This window comes from Xyrauchen texanus, chromosome 13 (assembly GCF_025860055.1).
Source record: "Xyrauchen texanus isolate HMW12.3.18 chromosome 13, RBS_HiC_50CHRs, whole genome shotgun sequence".
NCBI classification, from domain to species: Eukaryota; Metazoa; Chordata; class Actinopteri; order Cypriniformes; family Catostomidae; genus Xyrauchen; species Xyrauchen texanus.
The window spans coordinates 9,159,186-9,180,283 of record NC_068288.1 but is presented as its reverse complement, the minus strand read 5'-3'; the positions used below and the strand labels follow the sequence as shown (position 1 = coordinate 9,180,283).

The window sequence follows — 21,098 nt, the reverse complement described above, 5'->3', positions numbered from 1 at the left end:
CTGCATAATAAAGAAAGTCATATGGGTTTAAAACAACATGAGATTGAGTAAATAACGAAAGAAATTAAATTGCTGAGTTAACCAATTTAAAAAAAAATGGTGAGCACCTAAAATGTACACTTTCTCCAGTGGTATTGACGAGTCGCTGCCATTTTTGCAAATTAGCATTCCCATGCAGCCTTTGCTAATGCTGCCAGAAAGAGTGAATGAATAATTCACAGGTGACTAGAGTCAGTAAAGCATGCTGTGTGTGCAGTGATCTCACTCATGACTAATCGGACGTTTTCTTTGTACTTTACCAACAGTACCATCATCACCATGGCGACTCATTTGAATGGTCATTGGCGTGTAGAGTCACAGCGGCTAAGTACTAGTACCACAGGCAGACTATATATAGGGATAGAATGGACGATGACGTCATTAAACAAGCAAAGGAATTTGTATTCAATGAAAAGCAGAATAGAATCTTGGAACGTCACCCTCTTTAATAGTTATACCCTTCTGGCAAAAATCAAAGCAATAGATATGACATAAATAAGCAATACATCCTGGTGATTGTTGTACCTATTGCAAATGAAGTGATCTAATTTTGGACTCTAAGAGCCAAACCTCTATTATGATACCAACAATTGGTATGAATGACTGAGCAGGTAGTGGGATTGTCATCTTTGATATAGGTTACCTTTCAGACACATTCATTTAATTTCACAGATCTTCAAAATATTCACAAATAACAAAAAAAGCTAATGAATATTTAATTTATTAATTCAAGCATTTTTATATCTATTATCCGTTTAACTTAGCATTTCCAATGAGTAATAAAATATCTGTATGATTACATTTCTCTAAATGTACTCTTATCTAATCTTAAAGCATAGCAATTTTATCACTATGCAATGTGTAGTATATCAATTATGAATGATTGTATAAATGTAATGCAGAGAATTTTGATTTCACTAAAATCTTTGAAACCAATGAAACACTATTCAGATATTGCCAAACATTCACAAACATAACCATTAGATGTTTTTATAACCAGTTTGACTTGTCAGTCATTTTTACAGACTCCTGCGGTGTCTTGAGGAATGTTGGGTTGGATATCCAACTTTTCACTTTTTCATTGTCTTTTGGAGGGAATGGTATGCTCTTTCATCCACCCATAATGGCACACAGTCCTCCTACTGCCTTTTCTTTAGAAGATCAGGGTGGTTTCTGTGAAATCTGATCATTTGTTCATACGCTTCATCACGCTGGCTCATTTGGTAGAATGGACTCCTGATTATTGTATACAGTATTTCAGGATGCTGTAGATTGGGTTTGGTCTCACTTGTTGTTGTTCATGTGGCCGTTCACCATCCCTGACTCCCAACGCTCTAGTAATGGGTTTCGCTGCCTTGGGATCTTTAGGGTTTTCTGTATTTTAATAGAATGAACAGGACTGTTAATGAGGACATTAGATTACATTTTCACAATGCCAACATTTCAGTGATAGATACCAGTGCAATTTTACAACTCTTGATACCAATTTCAGTACCACAGCAAAACAAATGCTAACTAATTTCTTAATTAAGAAAGGTAAGTTATCAAGTAATTATTTATGACAAGTAACTACAAGTACAACTGAATTTAACTGTTCAGGCTGGTTTCAGGACCCAGATTTCAACATTTATCTCACATAAAAATGTATTTATATGACCAGTAACGGCATAGGCCCAACGAAAGGCAAAATTATGAACATGATATAATCTGGTGTAAATCGGTCCTGCTCGACCCGCTCTGAGCGGGATTCGAACCGGTGTCTCTGGCATGGGAGTGTAGGCGCACTAACGAGGAGGCTAAAGGCTACAGCCACTAGCGTCAGCCGCTATTGCGCCTCTTAAGGCCAGGGGAGTGAGGTTTACACACAGCATAGCTACCTACCAGCTGGCTAACGTTACACTGGGAAACAGAATCAATGGAAATTTTGCTTTCTAAACAAACTTTGTTGATCCTCACTTTAAAGGAAGGTTCTGGGTTCAATACAAGTTAAGCTCAATCGACAGCCTTTGTGGCATAATATTGATTACCACAAAAATGTATTTAGACTTGCCCTTCCTTTTAAAGATGGTAAAAATCCAGTGATACAGTGTTACATCGAGTGACGTATTATTGTATATACATGTTCTTTTTCTCTTGTTTAATGTTAGTTAGGGAGTAAGAGGGTTTATTGTATTTCTTGTTAGGTTATTTAGTTGTTTGTCAGGAGTTAGTGTGGGAATTTGGTTTGTTGTTTTGGCATATGCTCACCCCTGAATTCCACTTTGGTGCTTTTAAATAAAAATTGTAAAAAGGCATTAATCTTGTGTTCCAGTTTTATGTTGCGGCCTCACCCTTGACAGGATGAAGTGAATGGGGGCCAATCCGTAAACGTTAAAATACTGTTTCAAAAGTATAGCCACATGACATAATGTAATATGAATGTAAACATGATTGCAGTGTGATAAAATCACTTACAAACCTTTTCTATGTAAAGCATATCCAATTTTATGACTGGACATGATGATGTAATGTAAACAAAACTGAAAACGACTGTAAAAATTATGATTTAAACAACATTACATCTCAAATAATACATGAGTTTTAACAGAATAATTTATCTAAGTGCTTTTATAGACTTATAAGCTTCACAATTCTGCTTTTTAAACCCTCCAAAAATTGGCCATATTCCTTCCATTGCAAGTGCCTCACTGGAACCCAGATGTGTGTATACATTTTTGTGGTAATCACCATTATGCCATAAATGCTGTCAATTGAGCTTAACTTATATTGAACCTGAAGTATGCCATTGAATGTGCACACGCTGCTTTCTTCAAAGTTGTATACAGCTTTTCAGGTTGTAGTCCAAAAACCCAGAATTTCCTATGGGTTTTTATAAAAGCAGTTTTGGATTTCAGCTTCAAAATTCACTTTTAATATTTGAAAGTGTGTAATTTATGTTGTAGAACAAAACATTCATGTATCTTCAAGTAATGTTAACACATACCTTATTTTACTCAAGAATCAAAAACTGGCATCATAAAAACCCATAGGAAAATCCCAAGGGAAAAATCCCCATGGCACATTAGCCTTCCGGGTTTGCCTACAAATTGACGTCACGACTGAACAGCTGTATTTTTTTAACGTATTACACATTCTAAAAGCCCGCTTGTGGCTTCTGATAGTGTTTAACGGTTTCAGAGGAGTTCTGTGCACGCGCCACGACCTCATCTAGTGTTCATAGTAACAGATGTGCTCTGAGTTTGGTTCTGTTTGCTTTCGTGGGCTGAGCGCGTTGAATTTAAAGTGCTCCACATTCAATTTAAATAAAATTTTGAGTAGTTCCAAATGTGTTAGACAAATAACACCCCATGGCACTGGGTATTTGTGGACAGAGGAGGAGCTGTTACAATAGAAGCACATTATACAGCTGTTTAAATGTATACTCGGCTACAAAGATGTTTATTAGCTACAGAAGAATGCAGCTGGTATAAACTCTCCTAGATATCATTATCTGAGGAAGATAAGCCTCTCTTTCAGCTGTCACTTTTAAGTGTCTGTGGTTGTGTTTGCACAGAGAGGGTTATTGAAGCTTTGATACTCACTGATTACTTATTAAAGGGTAAATTGCTTTGGTGTGTTTTTTCTTTGGTCCTTGTTTAGCAGACACTTAGTATCTCAAGCGACTGACAATACATTTATAATGGAAACCACTTGCACTCCTACTCTACCCTCCCTGGGGAACAACTGGTGTATTGTCTAACTAGATTTACATTTCCAAAATACTATTTTATCATTTGAAGAAATAGCCATGCTAGCAAAGCAGAAAAAACACTGTTCAGTGCATGTCTTCATAGTGTATATGTAGTTCAATAAATGCAAATCACAATTCAATATTCAAATAGATGTAGAAATGAAAACTGATTGGAATTTTCAATGCAAATATTACAATAGCGTCATTGCTGTCAGATGCATTTTGAATGCAAATTCAATCAATGCAAGTCAATGAGAGATTTTAAAAAATGTAGTCTTAAACTTACTTTAATCTTAAATCTAAAAATGAAATAATTGTAACATTTATAAAAACAAAAATAGACTTCTAGACACAAGAGCAAAGCATTACACAAAACAAAGTTTGAATGGAGTCTGTATGTTGCGGGGTCAGTTTAGATTAATTTGCTATAAGCAAGGGCGTAGCAGCCATGGAGGACGTGGGGGACACGTCCCCCGCTCTCTTTAAAAATGTGATTTTTGTCCCCTGCACTTTTCCAAGCTAAACCCATACCGAGTCCAAATGGTGGATTTGTATACAGTATTCTTTGTGTTTTGTTACTTTGTGCTATTTGAGTGACCATCCAGCCAATCACAGGTGAGTTTCATGAGCCGAAACAACCCTTACATAATAGGCCGTCAGTCAGAGTGTCTAATCAATGCGGATCCATTCATTTCTACAAAGATGCTTTCAACAACGCTCATTTATCCGTGTTTTTTTATCGGCATTGATGTTGATCTAAATTAATTATCTAGAGATGAGGAACACACAATATGAGTTATTTATCAGCAATGCCCTTTACTTTTGCAGAATCTTTCAAATACTAAAAGTAAATAATCCATATATCTATATATCTATATATCTATATCTATATATATATATTAATATAATACTTATATCGCACTTATATATTAATATATACTGTCATATATTAATAATGCACTGTACTGTAATTGTTGGGTTTGTGCGAGCCACCTACTGACAGCTGTCTGTTACCCCCCCCCCTTTTAAAATGACTGCTACGCCCCTGGACATAAGAGTTTGATATTATAACATACTTGGTTCCTGAGGTTAAGGGTTTAGAAAAAAATTATACAGTGCGCCTTGCAAACACATTAATAATCGAACTAAGTTACTCCCTTGTTCATGGTTCAACCAATAGGATTTGAACCTCAGACTTTTGAGTTACCACTCCAAATCTTTAAATACAACCATACTAACACCATTTCAGCTGGTATGACACATCTAATTCTGGAGTAGTGTGGAGAGGAATTTATGCTTTTTTAAAAGAGAATAATACAATGAGGTCCTCTACCTCTGACTGTTGTCTTTGTTCTTCACAAGCTTGGGGTGGAGGCCATGTCAGGTCCAGTTTTCCGGTGGACTGTTGCACTATAGAGAAAGGATATGGCCATTATTTTCATTTTTTTTAATGTTATTCCATTGAATACATAATCTATTATTACATAAATTCATGTTTTGTTTAGGAAAATATTGAAACAAAGTGTATAAAAACACAAAGAATGAATGTGTTTGGTCTACTTTCAACACTAAGAGGCAGTTATAATTAGAATACCATTCCACTACACCGCTAAGTAATGTTGAACCTTTCATACATGGAATTAGCTGTAACGTTTTTCAATAAGATTCTATTTGTTAAAGGATTAGTTCACCCAAAAATGAAAATTCTCTCATCATTTGCTCACCCTCATGCCATCCCAGATGTGTTTGACTTTCTTTCTTCTGCAGAACACAAATGAAGATTAATGTCTGCTCTTTAGGTCCATACAATGCAAGTGGATGGGTGTGGGTGAGAAACAGGACAATATTGAAGTCCGTTTTTCCTATAAATTCTCCTCTCTGCTCAGTCCATCTCCATTTTCACTTTCACATTCTTCTTCTTGTGTTTTTGGTTATTCACATACGTCATGCATATCGCCCCCTACTGGGCAGGGAGAAGAATTTCTAGCAAAGAAGGACTTAAATATTGATCTATTTCTCACCCACACCTATCACAATCCTTCTGAAGATACTGATTTTTTTCACTTGCATTATATGGACCTATAGAGCTGAAATATTCTTCTAATCACAATTTGTGTTCTGCAGAATAAAGTCAGTCATGCACATCTGGGATGGCATGAGGAAATTTTCCCATTTGGGTAAACTATCCCTTTAACATTATTTAATGCATTGGGTAGCCTATTATGAACTAACAATGAGCAATATTGATTGATTTATTTGGTTGGTATATGTTAATTTATGTAAATACAAGTGTGCATTGTTAGTTTTTTATGCATTAACTAATGTTAAGATATACAACATTACATTTAAAAAATGTATTAGTATATGTAAAAATTTACATTAACCAAAATGAATAAGTGCTGTAAATGTACTGTTCATTGTTCGTTCAAGGTAACTACTGTGTTATCTAATACAACCTTGTTTTTAAATTTTAAAGTTGCTTTTAAATACATTAAAATAAATGACAGAAAGAAAATGAAAGCTTTCTATGGTGTTGGAAGAATATGCCAAAGTAAATTATTATTTACAGTAGCAACATTATGAATTACAGTAGCAACAATAACTGGAATTTTGGAAAAAAAACCATGCTACCATGCAAACTTTTTGTAAGGAGTTGGTGTTTCCAAGAATGAGGGGGGAAGTGATTAATTTTACAGGAATAAAAGTTAATTTCACTTCCTCTCAGTTTAGTATGAAATCTATATGCCAATTATTTACATGAATCCCTGGTGCATTTGCCTATATGAAAACTAGCAATGGACTTCACTCAGGGCTTTTTCACTAGAATAGATGACTCATACAGTATTAAGACAATAAATTAAATACGTCATGACCTGACTGTGGTTCAGTAATTGAACATGCAAACACACAATGAGCACTTTAGTTAAAAAATGAATGACAAAAACACTGATCCAGACCATACTAGCTACTCTTAACCATTCTTTGCTCATTCCAACACATTTGACTAATAACACTTCATTTCAATATCCAGTTCAACTCCATACTGATGACATCACACCATATTAGCATTGTGGAAGTGTTTATTTGTTATCTGCCATGGAGATGCAATAACTACCAGCTTCAAGTCCAATAAAAAATTATTTACGTAACTGAATAATCCAAAACAGGACTGCAAAGTGTTATAAGCTCTCACTGTAAACAAAGTCAGTTAGTTTTGCAGGTGTTTGTTTGGCCATTTCATTTATGGCCCACAAATAAATATATCTCTGCAGGATTTGCTTAGGTAGACGTAAAATGTGTCTTGTGCATATACAGTCTCTCAAAATGTATTTGAACACTTAAAAATGGTGCACTAAAAATGTAAAAAATGTCACTGCCTTAATGACAAAAATATCAAATCAAGAGCCATTTAGTTTAAAGAGATTTGCTTTTTAAATAAAAAAAGGTTTTTCAAAAATGACATTTGTAAGGTTTTAAATTATAAAATGGTATAGATATTGTTAGAGTATTTGGGCACTTTCTGTCAGTCAATCTAAGTGAAACTTTTCCATAGTTAATGTGATGAACTACACCTGTTGTTACTCTGCTATAGGACACGTGTGTAAACTTGAGGGGCCTGACTTCATACATCCACTAAAAATCAACTTGGGACCAGCTGGTTTAAATAGATAGCAAAAATGGCTAGGAAAGAAAAAAAATGGATGCCTAACATCTCCCTTTGTGTTACACAAAAGGAGATGTTAAGTTGATTGGGGTTGGAATAATATGTGGTTGAGTAAATAATAGAATTTACCATTTTTTTGGTAAATTTTTATCCCCTTTAATTGTCCAAATACATTTTCTGGCAACTTTCTGTTCACCATTCACACCTTCAATATCAGGAAAGCATCAAAGGTGTGACAAAACTTACATGAGCTGCTTACAGTCACTCACCTGACATGGTGGTGGAGAACTGATCTGATTGGCGGCCTGCTGGAGTTAGGTTTGAGTGCTGAGGTGTGGGGCTAGGCATCTCCTTGCTAGATGATTGTGTTACCCCACTCTCACTTGCTTTCCTTTCCATTTTCTCTCCTTTTGCCACTAAATCCATCCCTGGTATGCTTTCTGCATCCACGTCCATGGGTGCACCTCCATAATGCCTATTTCTCTGTCTTTGTAGCTCTCTTTCCCTCTCCTTCGCCTCCTTAATGTCCTTCTCCACCTCTGGCCGCAGAGACATGGAGGACCGGAGCTTGAAGAAAGGGTTCTCCTTCACCGTGATTGAGTCTTCATCATTTTCATTTTCAACATTTAATTGTTGTCTTGGGCTAGCTCTGACAGGCCCAGCAGAATGCATGACTTTCAAGGACCCTCCATCTGTCCATGGGGCTGTGTTATAAGAGCTTCTTATAGATCCGTTTGAGACTCCAACTGTTGTGGGAATCGAGTTAGAGGACTCTATGATTATTATCTGGCCCTTGATTCCCTCAGTTAGACCAGGTCCTCGAGAAGCAGGTTGGTTGCTATTAGGAGCCCCCTGTGGAGTCATTGCTGGTGGGGTTGGAGAATTCTGGGATTGTCTGATCTCCAAAGGAGGATCAGCTTCTAGTATTCCAGAAGAACTCTCTACATTGATGGAGTTTGATCTTCTACTAAGGAATGGCACTGATTCCTTTGGCTCTTGAAAGGCTTCAAAGAGTTGCCTTTTCTCTTGAAGCTGTACCTCTTTGCCCTTGTCATAAAAACCAGGAAGACGACCAAGCTCAACCAGAACCTTCTCCCTCTCTGCCTCTGCACTTATTTCCTGCTGCATCTTCTTTCCAGCAAACTGTCTGTCCTTGCCCTGGCTTTGGTTGGGTTTTAGCAAAAGATCCTGAGAGAAAATGGGTCTCCTCGTTGGAATTTCCACAAACTCGTTAGTCCTGTCTGTTGTATTGTCCATTCCTCGTGAACGCCGTAGACTCTGTTCTCTCTTCATGGCCAAACGGATCTCCCTCTCTATGGGAGTTTCGTTTGAAGGAGATTCAACGGGTTCAGGAGCACTGACGTTAACAGGACACTCAGAGACATCTGTCGTGCTGCTGGGAGAGAAATCTGTTGATAGACCACTATCACTCTGGCTGTCATCAAAATCCATTCTGTTGACTCTACCTTCTCCCAAATGAGGATTTGTGTTTGGCTTGGAGTCTGTTTTTCTCTGTCCTTTGTTGTCCCGTTCTTGTCCCTGATCTTTAATCTCTCCCTGCCTCTCTCCTTTTGTCTCACTGGTTTCTGTGACACACACAGTTTGCTTTCGCTCTTCACCTGTTTCGCCACACTCTCTCTCCTCCCTTTCAATGTCCCTACCCCCCTCTGTCATTATTAATGGCTCTTTTACTTCAGTAGAGCTACAGGCAGGGCTACCTTGCTCTGGATTGGCTGGCTCACCTGCAACTGTATCTAGGGGCAAAGCAGCACCACACACCTGTTGCACCGCCTCATTTTCATTCAAAGCTCTTGGGTTGTTCATATCAAACTCCCCCTGCTGGACAGTATCAGACATGAATATGGATTGACTTTGGGTGCTTTGTGAAGGGTTGTGCTTCATAAGACTTTTTGAAGAGATCTTTGACCACTCCACCAGGTTTGGTGGTTCATCATTACAACTGTCCCGTCTCACCCACTGCTTTTTGGTGGTGGCAAAATCTACAGGTTTATAGTCTATGTTTTGCTCTTTGCTATTCTCTGATAGAAGAACAACTGAGTCTGAGTCCTCCTGTGTCTCTAGCTCATGCTCAGTGAAATGCATCTGTTTTTCACTGGTTACTGGCAGATTTGGTGAGTCTGTGCCTTCACCCATCTGTGTCATAATAAAAGCGTTTTCACCCTCAGTATCTTGTTGTACATCTTGACTAGTTTCAGTGTTTTCTTTTACCTTGTCCTGAATCTCAATGTCCTGACCTTCTTTTCTTTTGTAATGTTTATTTTTGTAATCTTCTTCCAGTTCAGGCTCTGGTGGCCAATCTTTACCCTGTTCACCATTGAAGTCATTTTCAATTGAACGGTTGAAGTCCTCCATTTTTGGCTCAATGGCTCCATCTGCTGATAAGGAAGTGGAGGCACTGTGAGGATGGTGAAGGAAGTCTCGGTCTGGTGATTCTGTTCTTTCTTTTTCACTAATAGGCTTTATGTCCTGCTTTTCCAGCTCTTGAGGATCTTTGGCTGTTTCTTCCTTTTCTGCCTTATGCTCTTCGCTTTTTTCTGTTTCCCTGCCTTCAGTTAACTGGGAATTATTTTCAATCCAAGCCACACTGCTGCAATTATTCTGGGTTTCAGATCTCTGAGGGCAAGTTTCCATTTTGCAACTGATCTGTCTGGAATAAATGGCTAAATGTGTTACTTTACACAGTGCAACCATGACAAAAAGCCAGATCTTGGGTCTAAGTAAAGCCTGAAACAGGCTTCCTTTATTTTATTTAATTTAAGTATAATCAACAAAGTTTTTGTTTCTCTCTTGCTGTCCGTCTACCCATCAAGGTGTCACTTTTGAACCCCTGAAGGCTTTTCCTTTGTACAGGCAACACTTATTGTTTTTGCTGATTTAATGCAAACTATAATTGGCTTATATTTCAATCCCAGTGGCTCAGGAAGGCTCACACAAGTTAGTTGCAGCCTGTCTGATCTGACTGTAACTCTCTTGGAAAACTTTTAACCAGGCCACTTTTGTAGTCTTGGTGTTTGGGTTTAAACCCTGGGTATTTGTTTTCTCAATCCCCTTCACAATTCTTTGACCTCTTGGAAGGTCTTAATCAGACTAATACCTCAAAGTCAAATCAGTTACCGTTCTCATTAAGCTCACCTTGCAACATTTTACATGGAACAACTCTTTTATTTATTTATTATTATTATAACTTACACTTAGTTTTTACTTAATCTCTTTCTAATTGCACCAGTCTGCTTAGTTTTAACTTCCTCTGCTCATAACCTCTCTCTATTTTGAGTGCTATAGTTTCATTGTCAAATGACCTATCAAACATTCACCCATGCTCATTGATCCATATGAATGTTGCCATACATGATTGAGAATGATTAACAAGTTTATTTAACTTAGGAAAACATGTGGAACTTTTTTTCACCTTCACAGAGAAATCAATAACATTTTCTGCATATTATGCATAAAGTAACTATTTAACCAGGTCTTTTGTGAATCGTATTTACATTAATCCAAAAGATCACTGGGGCATAAATTCTGTCAATTCTATAAAAGTAGACAATGGCTATTTGTCACACAATGTAGTGAATGTTTTCAGGGTAAGTTTATTTCTGTATAGGTACATAAATAATAAATAAAATAGCAGTTAATTTAACACATTGTCTTTTGGGGGTTGACTGTGGGCACCATGGACACCAGCGGTTTATGGACACTGATTTGAGATGAATACCTTTTGATTATCTAAAGAAAAAAATCTATCTTCAATCCAACATTTAGTGACTTTTCAGCAATATTTAAGCAGTAAAACGGTTATGAATCACAAAAGAATTCACGAAACAGCAAATATAGAAAATGTATTATGTTCCCTTGTTTGCCCAAGAGCTTTTATAAACATATGTGACTATATTGGAATTTAGCTTTTAGTTTAGGAGGACAGAATACACAAGTACCTTCATTTACAATAGCTTTAATAAACTAATATATAAAACCACTGCTAAAGACAACAAGCATTTGTGCAATTTGACTTTTCACTAAAACCTTACATGGAAATAGCCCTTGTGACAACTCCCTCGTGTGACAACTATCCCTGGTCTTCCCTAAAATTAGGACATTTTTTGGATGCCAGTGAATGGATAATTAACAATTTGGCTTCTGTATTGCATTTACCCATGGGACTCAAAACAAACACAAGGACTTCATGGTGTGTCATAGCCTAATGCCAATTACATAAAGGACAGATTAATAATGTTTAATCAGATTACACTATGACCACGAGTGTCAAAACAACCTGGAAATAATGATTCAGGAATAACAGAGTTATAAAGGTGTTCTGAGTGTCTTTATAAATGATAAAATACTAATTTAAAATCAAAATGATTAAATATTCATATTTGCACAAAATATATAAACAAAAAATGACTGATAACAAATTAGGTATTAATAATAAAATTAAAAAAAGAAAATCAAGAAACATGAATGTCCATCTTTAAAAATTGTTTGTAGCCAACATTTTTTGTACTTATCGTGTTTGTTTTGAAAAGTCTTAAGCAACTCTGCAATCATTTTAACATTTGATAAACTTTTAGGTTAAAATTGTCAACACTTAATGTAACCCTTAGAGCCCTCTCAAATTTAGAATGGAATGAAAATAGAAAAAAGATGGAAAAGGAACTGAACCTACCAGCTGATTAGTTGAAAGTCAGGAAAGAAACAGAGGTCACCTGGAAGACACAGGGAACTGATATTGTCCACCTGATGTACCAAGAAGCTTTGTAAAATCTCTGCCTTGCTCACACCTAACTGTGTCCTTCCCTTTCTTGGTTTCCTTCTCTCTCTAACTGTCTCTCAGTTTTGTCTTTCTCTCTGTACCCCCCCCCCCCGCCCGGTAATCAAGGTTACAATCTGTGCTGTTCTTTTCCCTCCAACCTCCCCAATGACTTAAAGCTCGAGTAAATCGCAGGCCTTGCATCACTAATCCAAACAGCTCTCTCAAAGCTCTCCTGACTGAAGCAAGAGCTTGTAGCAAATTGAACAGTGAAAGCAACTAATTTCTTTCTATGGATAACTTTTAAATTGTTCAAATATATTGTACACATGTCTCCATATTGCATCCTATTTTTTGGTCAAGCAGGTGGCCCCAACCAAAAGTCACACCATTGGTTAAGTCAATGTTTGTTCACTCTAACCTGACTGCAATTCTGTTCGGTGCTGTAGAAATTACACAGTACACATTAAACAAAAGCTGTCGTCATTATTATATTCCACCTTACCTCTTAGTAACAATTTACCAAGAAAACAGACTTTACAATAACATTTTATCAACTTAGTTTATTCATTTACCACACAGCTCTTCCAATGTAAACTTTATATACAAAATCTTCAACCACTCCCCATTCCATTAATTATAGAAACTGTACACGGCACTCAGTTAAGGCACTGAGAATTTGTATCAAACTTAAAACTTCCATGCTGAAAAACACGATGGTCCTTTGAAACTTTGAATAAAAATGATTACAAATCATTATATGGAACTGCATTTTTTACAGCTTATACAAGTGTTATACAAGTGTCAAGAAAAGGCAGCACAAAAAGTCCTCACAGAAATTCAAGTTGGATAATTAACATTAAAAAGATTATGTTAAAGCTGTATATGCTTGAAAAGATTCCAATGTTGCTTCTCGAATCAGATATGAGCTAAATTCATAGATGCATTCTTAAAAGGCATTGTTCACCCCCCAAAAAAATTTGTTTACTCAAATTTAAGTTGTTCTATATCCATTACAGCTGCCTTTCTAGTAGGACACAAAAGGAGATATTAGACAGTATGTTCATGTTGCTCTTTGCTCCATGCTGTCTAGCTCCAAAATTGACAAAAAAAAAAAATACCATAATAGTAACCATGCAACTCATGCACTGCATGTCAAGTGTTCTGAAGTCAAACGATAACTCCTTTATTTACTGTAAATCCTGTTCTCCACAATAGCTCTCGAATCTAAATCTCCTTTTGTGACACGTAAGAAAGTCATGTAGATTTTGAATGACATGAGTGGGAGTAAATAATGGAGTTTTGGGACAACAATTCATTTTAAAAAACAGAAACAACAAAATATACTGCAGAACAGAAATATACTAAAGTACTGATATTTCATGGATACACAACACTTGTCACCACAATCTTTTTATGCTCTAAAAACATTTCCATCAGGCAGTTGAAGGCACAGTATCAATTAAAACTGTCACATTGAAACAACTCATATCACTTCGGCAATAAAAAAAAAAACATCTGAAGATTGCTGTAGTAGCAGCACATATAAAATCAAAAGTAATAATTTCTCTGCAAAATATAAAATCAGGTTTTGATTCATTATGAAGGCACACAAATGCTTTATGACAGAGTAATACACCAGAATTACTTTAAGCAGGTAATTATTAGCGAACCTCATGGGTTGATTCCCATGGCAATAATAAAACAAATTTTCCTTATGGTAGTGTTAAAACCTAGTAAAGGCCTAGTGGGTCAGCAGCCAGTGCTCTAAAGCGTTAGTTCCCAGCTGGTGGCTTGTGACCCAGAAATCGGTCGCAGGTCTGTTGTGCAAGGATCTCAGACCGAAGAGAAAAACAAGGCTTCATGCAAATAATAAAATGCAGCTAATCATTTAATCATATGTTTAGGATAGTGAAACAAATAGTCTTATCAACTTTTAAAAAAGGAGTTAAAAACACTTCCCATTTCTTTAGGTGTTGACGTCAAAGGCTGTGAACCCAATCTCACGCAACAGTATCAATGAGTTTACGGAGTTACTTGGTTAAAGCTATCTAGCCAAACAGAGCATGATAGTCTGGTTCCAGAAGTAAAAATCCCATTCACTTTCTCCATAGAAAAATAGATTTTTTAACAAGCTCTGAGGTTATTAATCAATGACATACAGTGTGCTTGTAGAAGCCATTAGTCTGCGTTCTTCCTGGTGAAGAAATACACTACCTATGATCCTGAAAATAAAGCTCAACCATTCAGAGTCACAGCAAACAAACCATGGCCAAAAAAAAAAAAAAACCTCCACACTGCAATAACATACTGTTCGTGGCTTAGAACACTTTTATGAAGGATTTTTTGAAACCCCTAGGGAAAAAATGAATGGTAAAACACGTTCGGAACCAAGGTGGCTGAAAAAGTGGGCAGCCACTGCTGTGCTCTATTAGGCAGATGCAAACATGGACAGGTTGCATGACATACCCTCATCCTCAAATCCATGAACAACCCTCATCCTCAAATCCATGAACAAACCTATGCAAGTTAAAGAAAATACAACTTTGATCTCCAATGTAAAATCTGGGAACCACTGCTCTACAGTCACCAGAGTTAAAAACCTGAATCATAATCAGACACTAAAGACAAGTCATCAACATTAGCTTGCACATGGAAGCTCTAACAAGTCCTGTCCTCCAAGGCAATTAAGTAAATTTTTTGTACAGACAAGAATTATGGTCATCCATACAGTAATCAAAGAGAGCATTACAAGGAATGAAGTCTTTAGATTTAAGACTCGGTTTTGAAGGTATGCTGCTCTTTAGTAACAATACATAAGACACCCAAGGGGCTTTGAACCCTCTGCAAAGAGAAAGGATTCGTTCTGTCGTGAGTTTTGACGTGTACAGCTGAAGATCAAAATATGAACGTCTTGACATACCCACCATATTTTCAGAGAAAAAGGCAAGATGACAAAAGTGACGATGAAAAATGGGAAACACAGTCGACGGCAACAGACAAGTTCACATGATTGAACAGCATTGGCAGGTTTTTCGTTTTGGTACACCTGCATAATCTGCCCGATTGGGGCTGCTGGTATCGAGCTGGGCAGATGCTTTGGACACCAGCAAAGGCTCTTGTTCTGCAGGTGGTTTCTCAGTTCCTGCCTTAGTGGTGGAGACTGCTGTTTCTCCAACAACATCAAGGGGAACCTCTTGAAATTGGCCCAGGGAGGTGCAAATGGCCGCCACAGCCTCTTCTTTTGAGGTTTGTGGTTCTACTGCCTTGCCCTCTGCTTTGGGTCTGGTTGTTGGTGATGGTTGTGTTGTGGTATACAAGGGAACTTGGGCAACCTCAATATCATCCTCATTATCATTCAGGAGTTGCATCTCATGTAGCTCTGGGCCCATTTGCTCTTCTTCAACTGCCACATCCGAAACCACCTTCTTAGCAGAACTGTCTAAACTTTGAGAAACTTCACTTGATGCATCCAGCTCCATATCAGCAGAACTTTCGGGGTGGTTCTCAGTCTCTTCTACATCACCAGTTTCCTCTGTGCTTCTCAGTGTGTCTTCATTCGTAATGGGCATAGCAGATTCTTCTGTTGTGCTTGTGTTGTCTTCAGTGATTTCCTCCCCTTCATCTGTGATGATCACTCTTTCTGCTCTGATAATTGCTCCAACATCATCATCCTCACTGTCTCCCTGGCCAGGCTCCACCTCTTTGAAGCCAAGGAAGGTCATAGTAATGCCACCCGCACCAATAGCTTCAGAAGAGTGGATGGCCAAGCCATTTGGATGTAGTTCATCATCCTGTTCTGGGGTATTGTTGGAATTTTCTCCTTCCATACTTCCATTAACACCACCAGGTGTTGCGGTGGCAACTTCCACCTTTACATCAACAACAGGTCCTGCTTCATCTAAATTGTGGTTTTGAGTATGCACGGAGTCTGCAACTGAAACCACAAGTACAGATCATAAATCAGTTTTTAACATTCATACTTGGACGCCAAAAATGAAGTTGTCTTTAGCTGTTATTCCACCATCGGGCCAAATGGTTCTCGTAACAGAACCATGACGTTCTGTCCCGATCCGGATTGTTGGCACGGTTATGATTTATTTTTTCAATGTGGTGCTGTGATATTATAAATAGAATGGATTGACTAGGTAAGTGACCAATCGTGAGTTGCCACAATACTAAAGTGTTCCTTCAGAAAGGTTGGCTAACCGTGCAAAACATCCAGGCCGGGAACGTTTTTTTAATAATACGGTCCTGAACCAAGTGGAAATGCTAATGAACCATTACTGACTGTGCACAGAATGGTTCGGCCCAATGCAGGAAAAGTGCTTTAGGATATTCTGGTCCATAGATATGGCATTTTTGCCGTTTTTTTTTGTCTGCCAGTTACAATTGCCAGTTTGTTGCACAAACGGTGTGGGACGAATTACGCGCCAATATTTCATACTTGGGTTCAGGGCTCATTCAAATCACAAAGCTTCATTCAAGGGTTTAGAGTTTGTAGTAATTGTAATACTTACCTTAGCAAGCATCAATAATAAGATATGAATTATTTAACAGATGTCTAAAAAGAGAAAACAGACAAGCAGGTATATTTAATACAAGAGGAAATAACACAGATATTTAATACCTTTATTTTCGTCTTTTCCGTTCTCCACAATAGGTCCATTAGGAGTAGTCTCAGCAACTACTGTTAATTAGAAATATTTATGGCTATATTAGTCTGCTGTTCTGCCCTGTAGATTAGTTATTTTGTTGTTAGTAAAGTTTTTCATTAAAAAAAGATTATAGCCAATTTAGATTACAAAATCTAAGTGGGCTGAATTCCTGTGTCAACATTAAGCCTCAATTAAGCCTAAATCACAATTATCTGGGTGATTTAACAATAGAATCACTACACTTGTTTTGTCACAGATAATACTTTTTATGTAAGCAATAATCAGTCTGATGCTCATAACCAAAACACTACTCAGGCTAAAGTAAAGTAGACACACAGGTGGTTAACCCTGACACAGGTGTGTGTCAGAGAGTGGACAGGTGACATACACTCACCTGTTTCAACTGGTACCATTGCAGTCTCTCCCTATTGGATGAACAAGAGGAAAGTTCAACACACTTAGCGAGGTCATTTCATCTTAAGCAGCTCAAATTACCCCACTCTGCTGGTTAATATTTCTTTCAAGGCCATGGCACATTTATGAGTGTAACAGCCCAGCTCCTTTCCAGGAAGACTATAGAAGTTTTCTTTCATTAATATGAATTCATAAATGCAGTATGCACACAAATATTCCAACCTTATTCAAAAAACTACATTATTCTGGTGTAACTTATAGAAACACCATTAAACACAATTTAGTTTATTGATTTTCTCCATGTTTAGCATTTTCAGAACAAAGTGTTAATTCATTGCAATTTGAAATGCTATTAATGTCATATGAAAACTGCTTTAGTAAGAAGTACAGTTGTAGTATAAAAACAAATACATAGTTGTATAGTGCTACAGTAGCTCAGGTGATAGAACAAGGCATTAGCAACTGCATGAGTTTTATTCTGAGAGAAAGAATGGAATGGTAAAATGTGTACCCTGAATGCACTTCAAGTTGCTTTGGATAAAAGCATCACCATGTAAATAAATGTACATTTCAGGTTTGGGGAATATATCAGACTGAGACAGTTACAGTTTGATTTTTCCTTTTTACTGCCCTGTGTCTGTATCTCATCCCTCCTCTTTAGTTTATGATAAAGATCAGCAATCATCTAATATTTCATGGGTGGTTTAAATTTTAGGCTATACTGAATTGTAACAGCTGCTTACATGTTGTACTTCACTCACTAGGATCATTTAATTACCCATTTAAAAAAAATCTAAAATATGAGAGCTTTGCCAGATTCATTTACAAGCAGCCACAGACACAAAGATTGCTGGTCCCGCCACAAGGGGGAGTCAAGTCAATACAATTTATATGCAGAATTTATATTTGTATTTAATAAATGTGAAAGGCGCTAATTGTTGAATACACATTATTCTGTGACATGTATATGTTATTCTTAACCCTCATGTTCTGTTTGGGGTCTGAGAAATCCCAAGGCTCTTAATAAATAATTATGGGTGTGTTGTGACTTTTATTCAATGTCTGTTAGCTTTGGGACCATCTATATGTGCTAGTGTACTCCTGAAAGAACAAAATTATGTTTAAAATTAATACTCGTTAAAAAAAAAAAAAAAAAAAAGCCAGCCAAATAAGGTCCAAACTGTCCAAAAAGGCACTGTCCAATTAAAGGCTCTCTAGAATGAGAATGCGCTTCCCCTCAAAGCATTTTTCTGGGTCCAAATTGACCCCCAAACAGAAGCAACATTTCTATAACTATAATATTCACTTTTCTTTTAATTCATTAACCATTACTGAGGGTTAAAGCTAGAATAAATTCTGTCAAATGGATTTTGATTAGGTTATTAAAGGGAATGATATTAAAAGAGTTTGAGGGGAAATAAGAGTGTGATTTTGACTTTTCTATTAGCAAATTACTTTTAGACTTTGCGACTGCTTTTAATGAAGATCCTAATTGAAGTGCTTGATAACTTAGGTAATGATTTTGTGTGGTTCATCTGACCTTCATACGAGGCTGTAATGGTAAGAACTGTTGAAAAAATAAAAGTACGTACTGGCACTGACCACCACTACAGAAAACAGGTCTGTAGTTTTATGTACACATATGAAATATGTATACGTTATGTGTCAGCAAAAGCTCTGCATTCAGCTTAATCATCTTTCGTGGCATCTCACCTTATTGTTCATTTCAGCATTTGTGCCAGTTAGAGCGGGACCATCTTCAATATGTTTGTTTAGTTTGCCCTCCTCCTCTGCCAACCTCTCGGATGTTGCCTGTAATCTAATGCGTGTACACACACACACACACACAAATATATATATATTACCATGAACTTCACAGCCAACGAAATGCAAACTTATTACAAAAATGTAGGCTCAATATGAAAATCGACAATTTTATAAATGCATAAACAGCAGCAACAAAATAGAGGGGTTTACCACACAAACCTATATTTTATGTTGTCTGGGTTGTATTTTCTTTTACCTTTTGTAGTTTTGTCAATGGTTTTTAGATTAGGGCATGTCAAGCACTTTCTATGTTGGCATCTGCCAAATATGATTATGTGCATTGTATTTGGATTTTAACATTGCTTTTCCCTGCCATCTGCAACCCTTTCAGAATGGATCTGTGACCCATTACTGGGCCATGATCCACCATTTGAGAATCAATAGACTTCTGTTTTTTATATCTCCAAACTCAAAACCTTGCCACAATAGAAAACTTAAGGACATCTCTGGGTCCTCCAAAAGAGACATTTTATCAAATTTAAACCCACACACAAATGTCAAGTGTTACAGTGATATTGGGAACCTCCTTTTGGATTATTATATGCTTTAATCTAAATGTACGTACTTACACCATAATCTTGCCCCTTATTAAACACCTTCTGGCTTTTTTTATATGTGAAATAAGCATACAAGCAGTTTGTAGGGGTTTTCAGGTTTTACTATTATTATCATCAGGATAATGCGAGCACTATCAGAATTGACAAACAAGACCAAAAACACCCCACTTTTTTAGACCCTCATTAAATTCTTTCTGGAAATCAACGTATGCATTATCTCAATATAAATCTGCATTGTGACAAATACACACATTAAATGATTCGCTCCTCATTGGACGAGAAGCCTTAAACGACTGTTTACATGCCACAAAAATGTGCTCCCTAGGACTGTAAGCAGCTTATTACCGGCAAACTATGCTCAGACTAATTAAAGCTCTGCTTCAACACAGAAGAGCATCTCTGTGGCCAACTTATAATAATCACCATATCCTTAAGTCAAGCTTTTGGAGAACTAAGAAACCACCTAGTAACTGCAAAACAAACCTCACTAAAATATACCAAAAAATAGGAGTGGGTAAAAATAGTTTTTCCGATTAAATGCGATCTTCATTTGAACGATCTTGATATCAATTCTTAAATCCCAAGATCGATATTTTACTCTATGCGCAACTTGTAAAAAACATTAGAGGAAACCACTCGCATTTGCAACCAAATTTCACACTCTGCGACTAAAGTGAATATATTTGGCAACTGGCTGGTAAATGTTTACATTTTACACACCTATAGCTGGTGTGTGGTGGGCGTTCTGGCGCACTGTGGCTGCCGTCGCATCATCATCCCTATGCTATGTAAAGTGCTTTGAGTGCCTAGAAAAGTGCTATATAAAAGGAATTATTATAATTATTATTGTTAGTTTAGTCGTGAAGTGTTCAGCAGCGAGATCCTTTTACAGTGTGTTGAGAGTAAAATTGTTCAGTGTAATGTGTGTCCGAGACGAGATTTTTTTTTCATGCATTTATTTTGTGGAATTTTATAATTTTCCACTGCACACTTGAAAACCTTTCACAGCACAGTGGTTGGGAAACAATGTATTAGGTGACAGGCTTGTGCAACAAAATAGCATTGCCCACCTGTCTGAGTGGCCAATTCAAGAATGATGAAAATAAGACTAACATAATATAAGGCAACTAATGTTTATGTTGTTGCATTGGTGAAAGTGAAACATTTATATATTTTTTTTTTAATTGCAAAACTGGCCCACTCTGTCCAACTAAAATCATTTGAACACCTTGTAAGTACAAACGTCCCAGGAGGACTTGAACGCAGTTTAGCCTTAACCACAACATAACCAAGTAGTGTACCCACCCGCAACCACCCGTAACAACATACTGCATAACATCAATGTGCTAAAAACAAATAATTCAGACAGATTTTTTAAATCTTTGATCGGTTCAATTGAATCAAATGTAAAAGATTCAACTCAAATGAATCTTTTACG

At 37.0% G+C, this 21,098-nt stretch overlaps 2 protein-coding genes across 4 annotated transcripts in view; both read right to left on the bottom strand.

Moving 5' to 3' along the window:
* Positions 1–465: 465 nt before the first annotated feature.
* On the bottom strand, positions 466–12,285 carry LOC127653522 (uncharacterized). The gene is made up of 4 exons (XM_052140212.1): positions 12,121–12,285; positions 7,703–10,101; positions 5,103–5,179; positions 466–1,413 (listed from the first exon to the last, which is right to left on the bottom strand). Exons 2-4 carry the CDS (start codon positions 10,083–10,085, stop codon positions 1,324–1,326), a joined length of 2,550 nt encoding a protein of 849 aa, XP_051996172.1. The 5' UTR covers positions 10,086–10,101; positions 12,121–12,285; the 3' UTR covers positions 466–1,323.
* Positions 12,286–12,335: 50 nt separating this feature from the next.
* LOC127654205 (paralemmin-1-like) overlaps positions 12,336–21,098 on the bottom strand; it is a 76,271-nt gene continuing 67,508 nt past the window's right edge. For 2 of the 3 annotated variants that reach the window (XM_052141284.1, XM_052141283.1), the window contains 4 exons: positions 18,990–19,095; positions 17,257–17,287; positions 16,835–16,894; positions 12,336–16,141 (listed from right to left, as the gene is read on the bottom strand). In XM_052141284.1, the coding sequence (XP_051997244.1) occupies positions 15,210–16,141; positions 16,835–16,894; positions 17,257–17,287; positions 18,990–19,095 (1,129 nt within the window). In that variant the 3' untranslated portion in view covers positions 12,336–15,209. The remainder of the gene's footprint in view (positions 16,142–16,834; positions 16,895–17,256; positions 17,288–18,989; positions 19,096–21,098) is intronic. The other variant, XM_052141285.1, reaches the window with a different exon arrangement.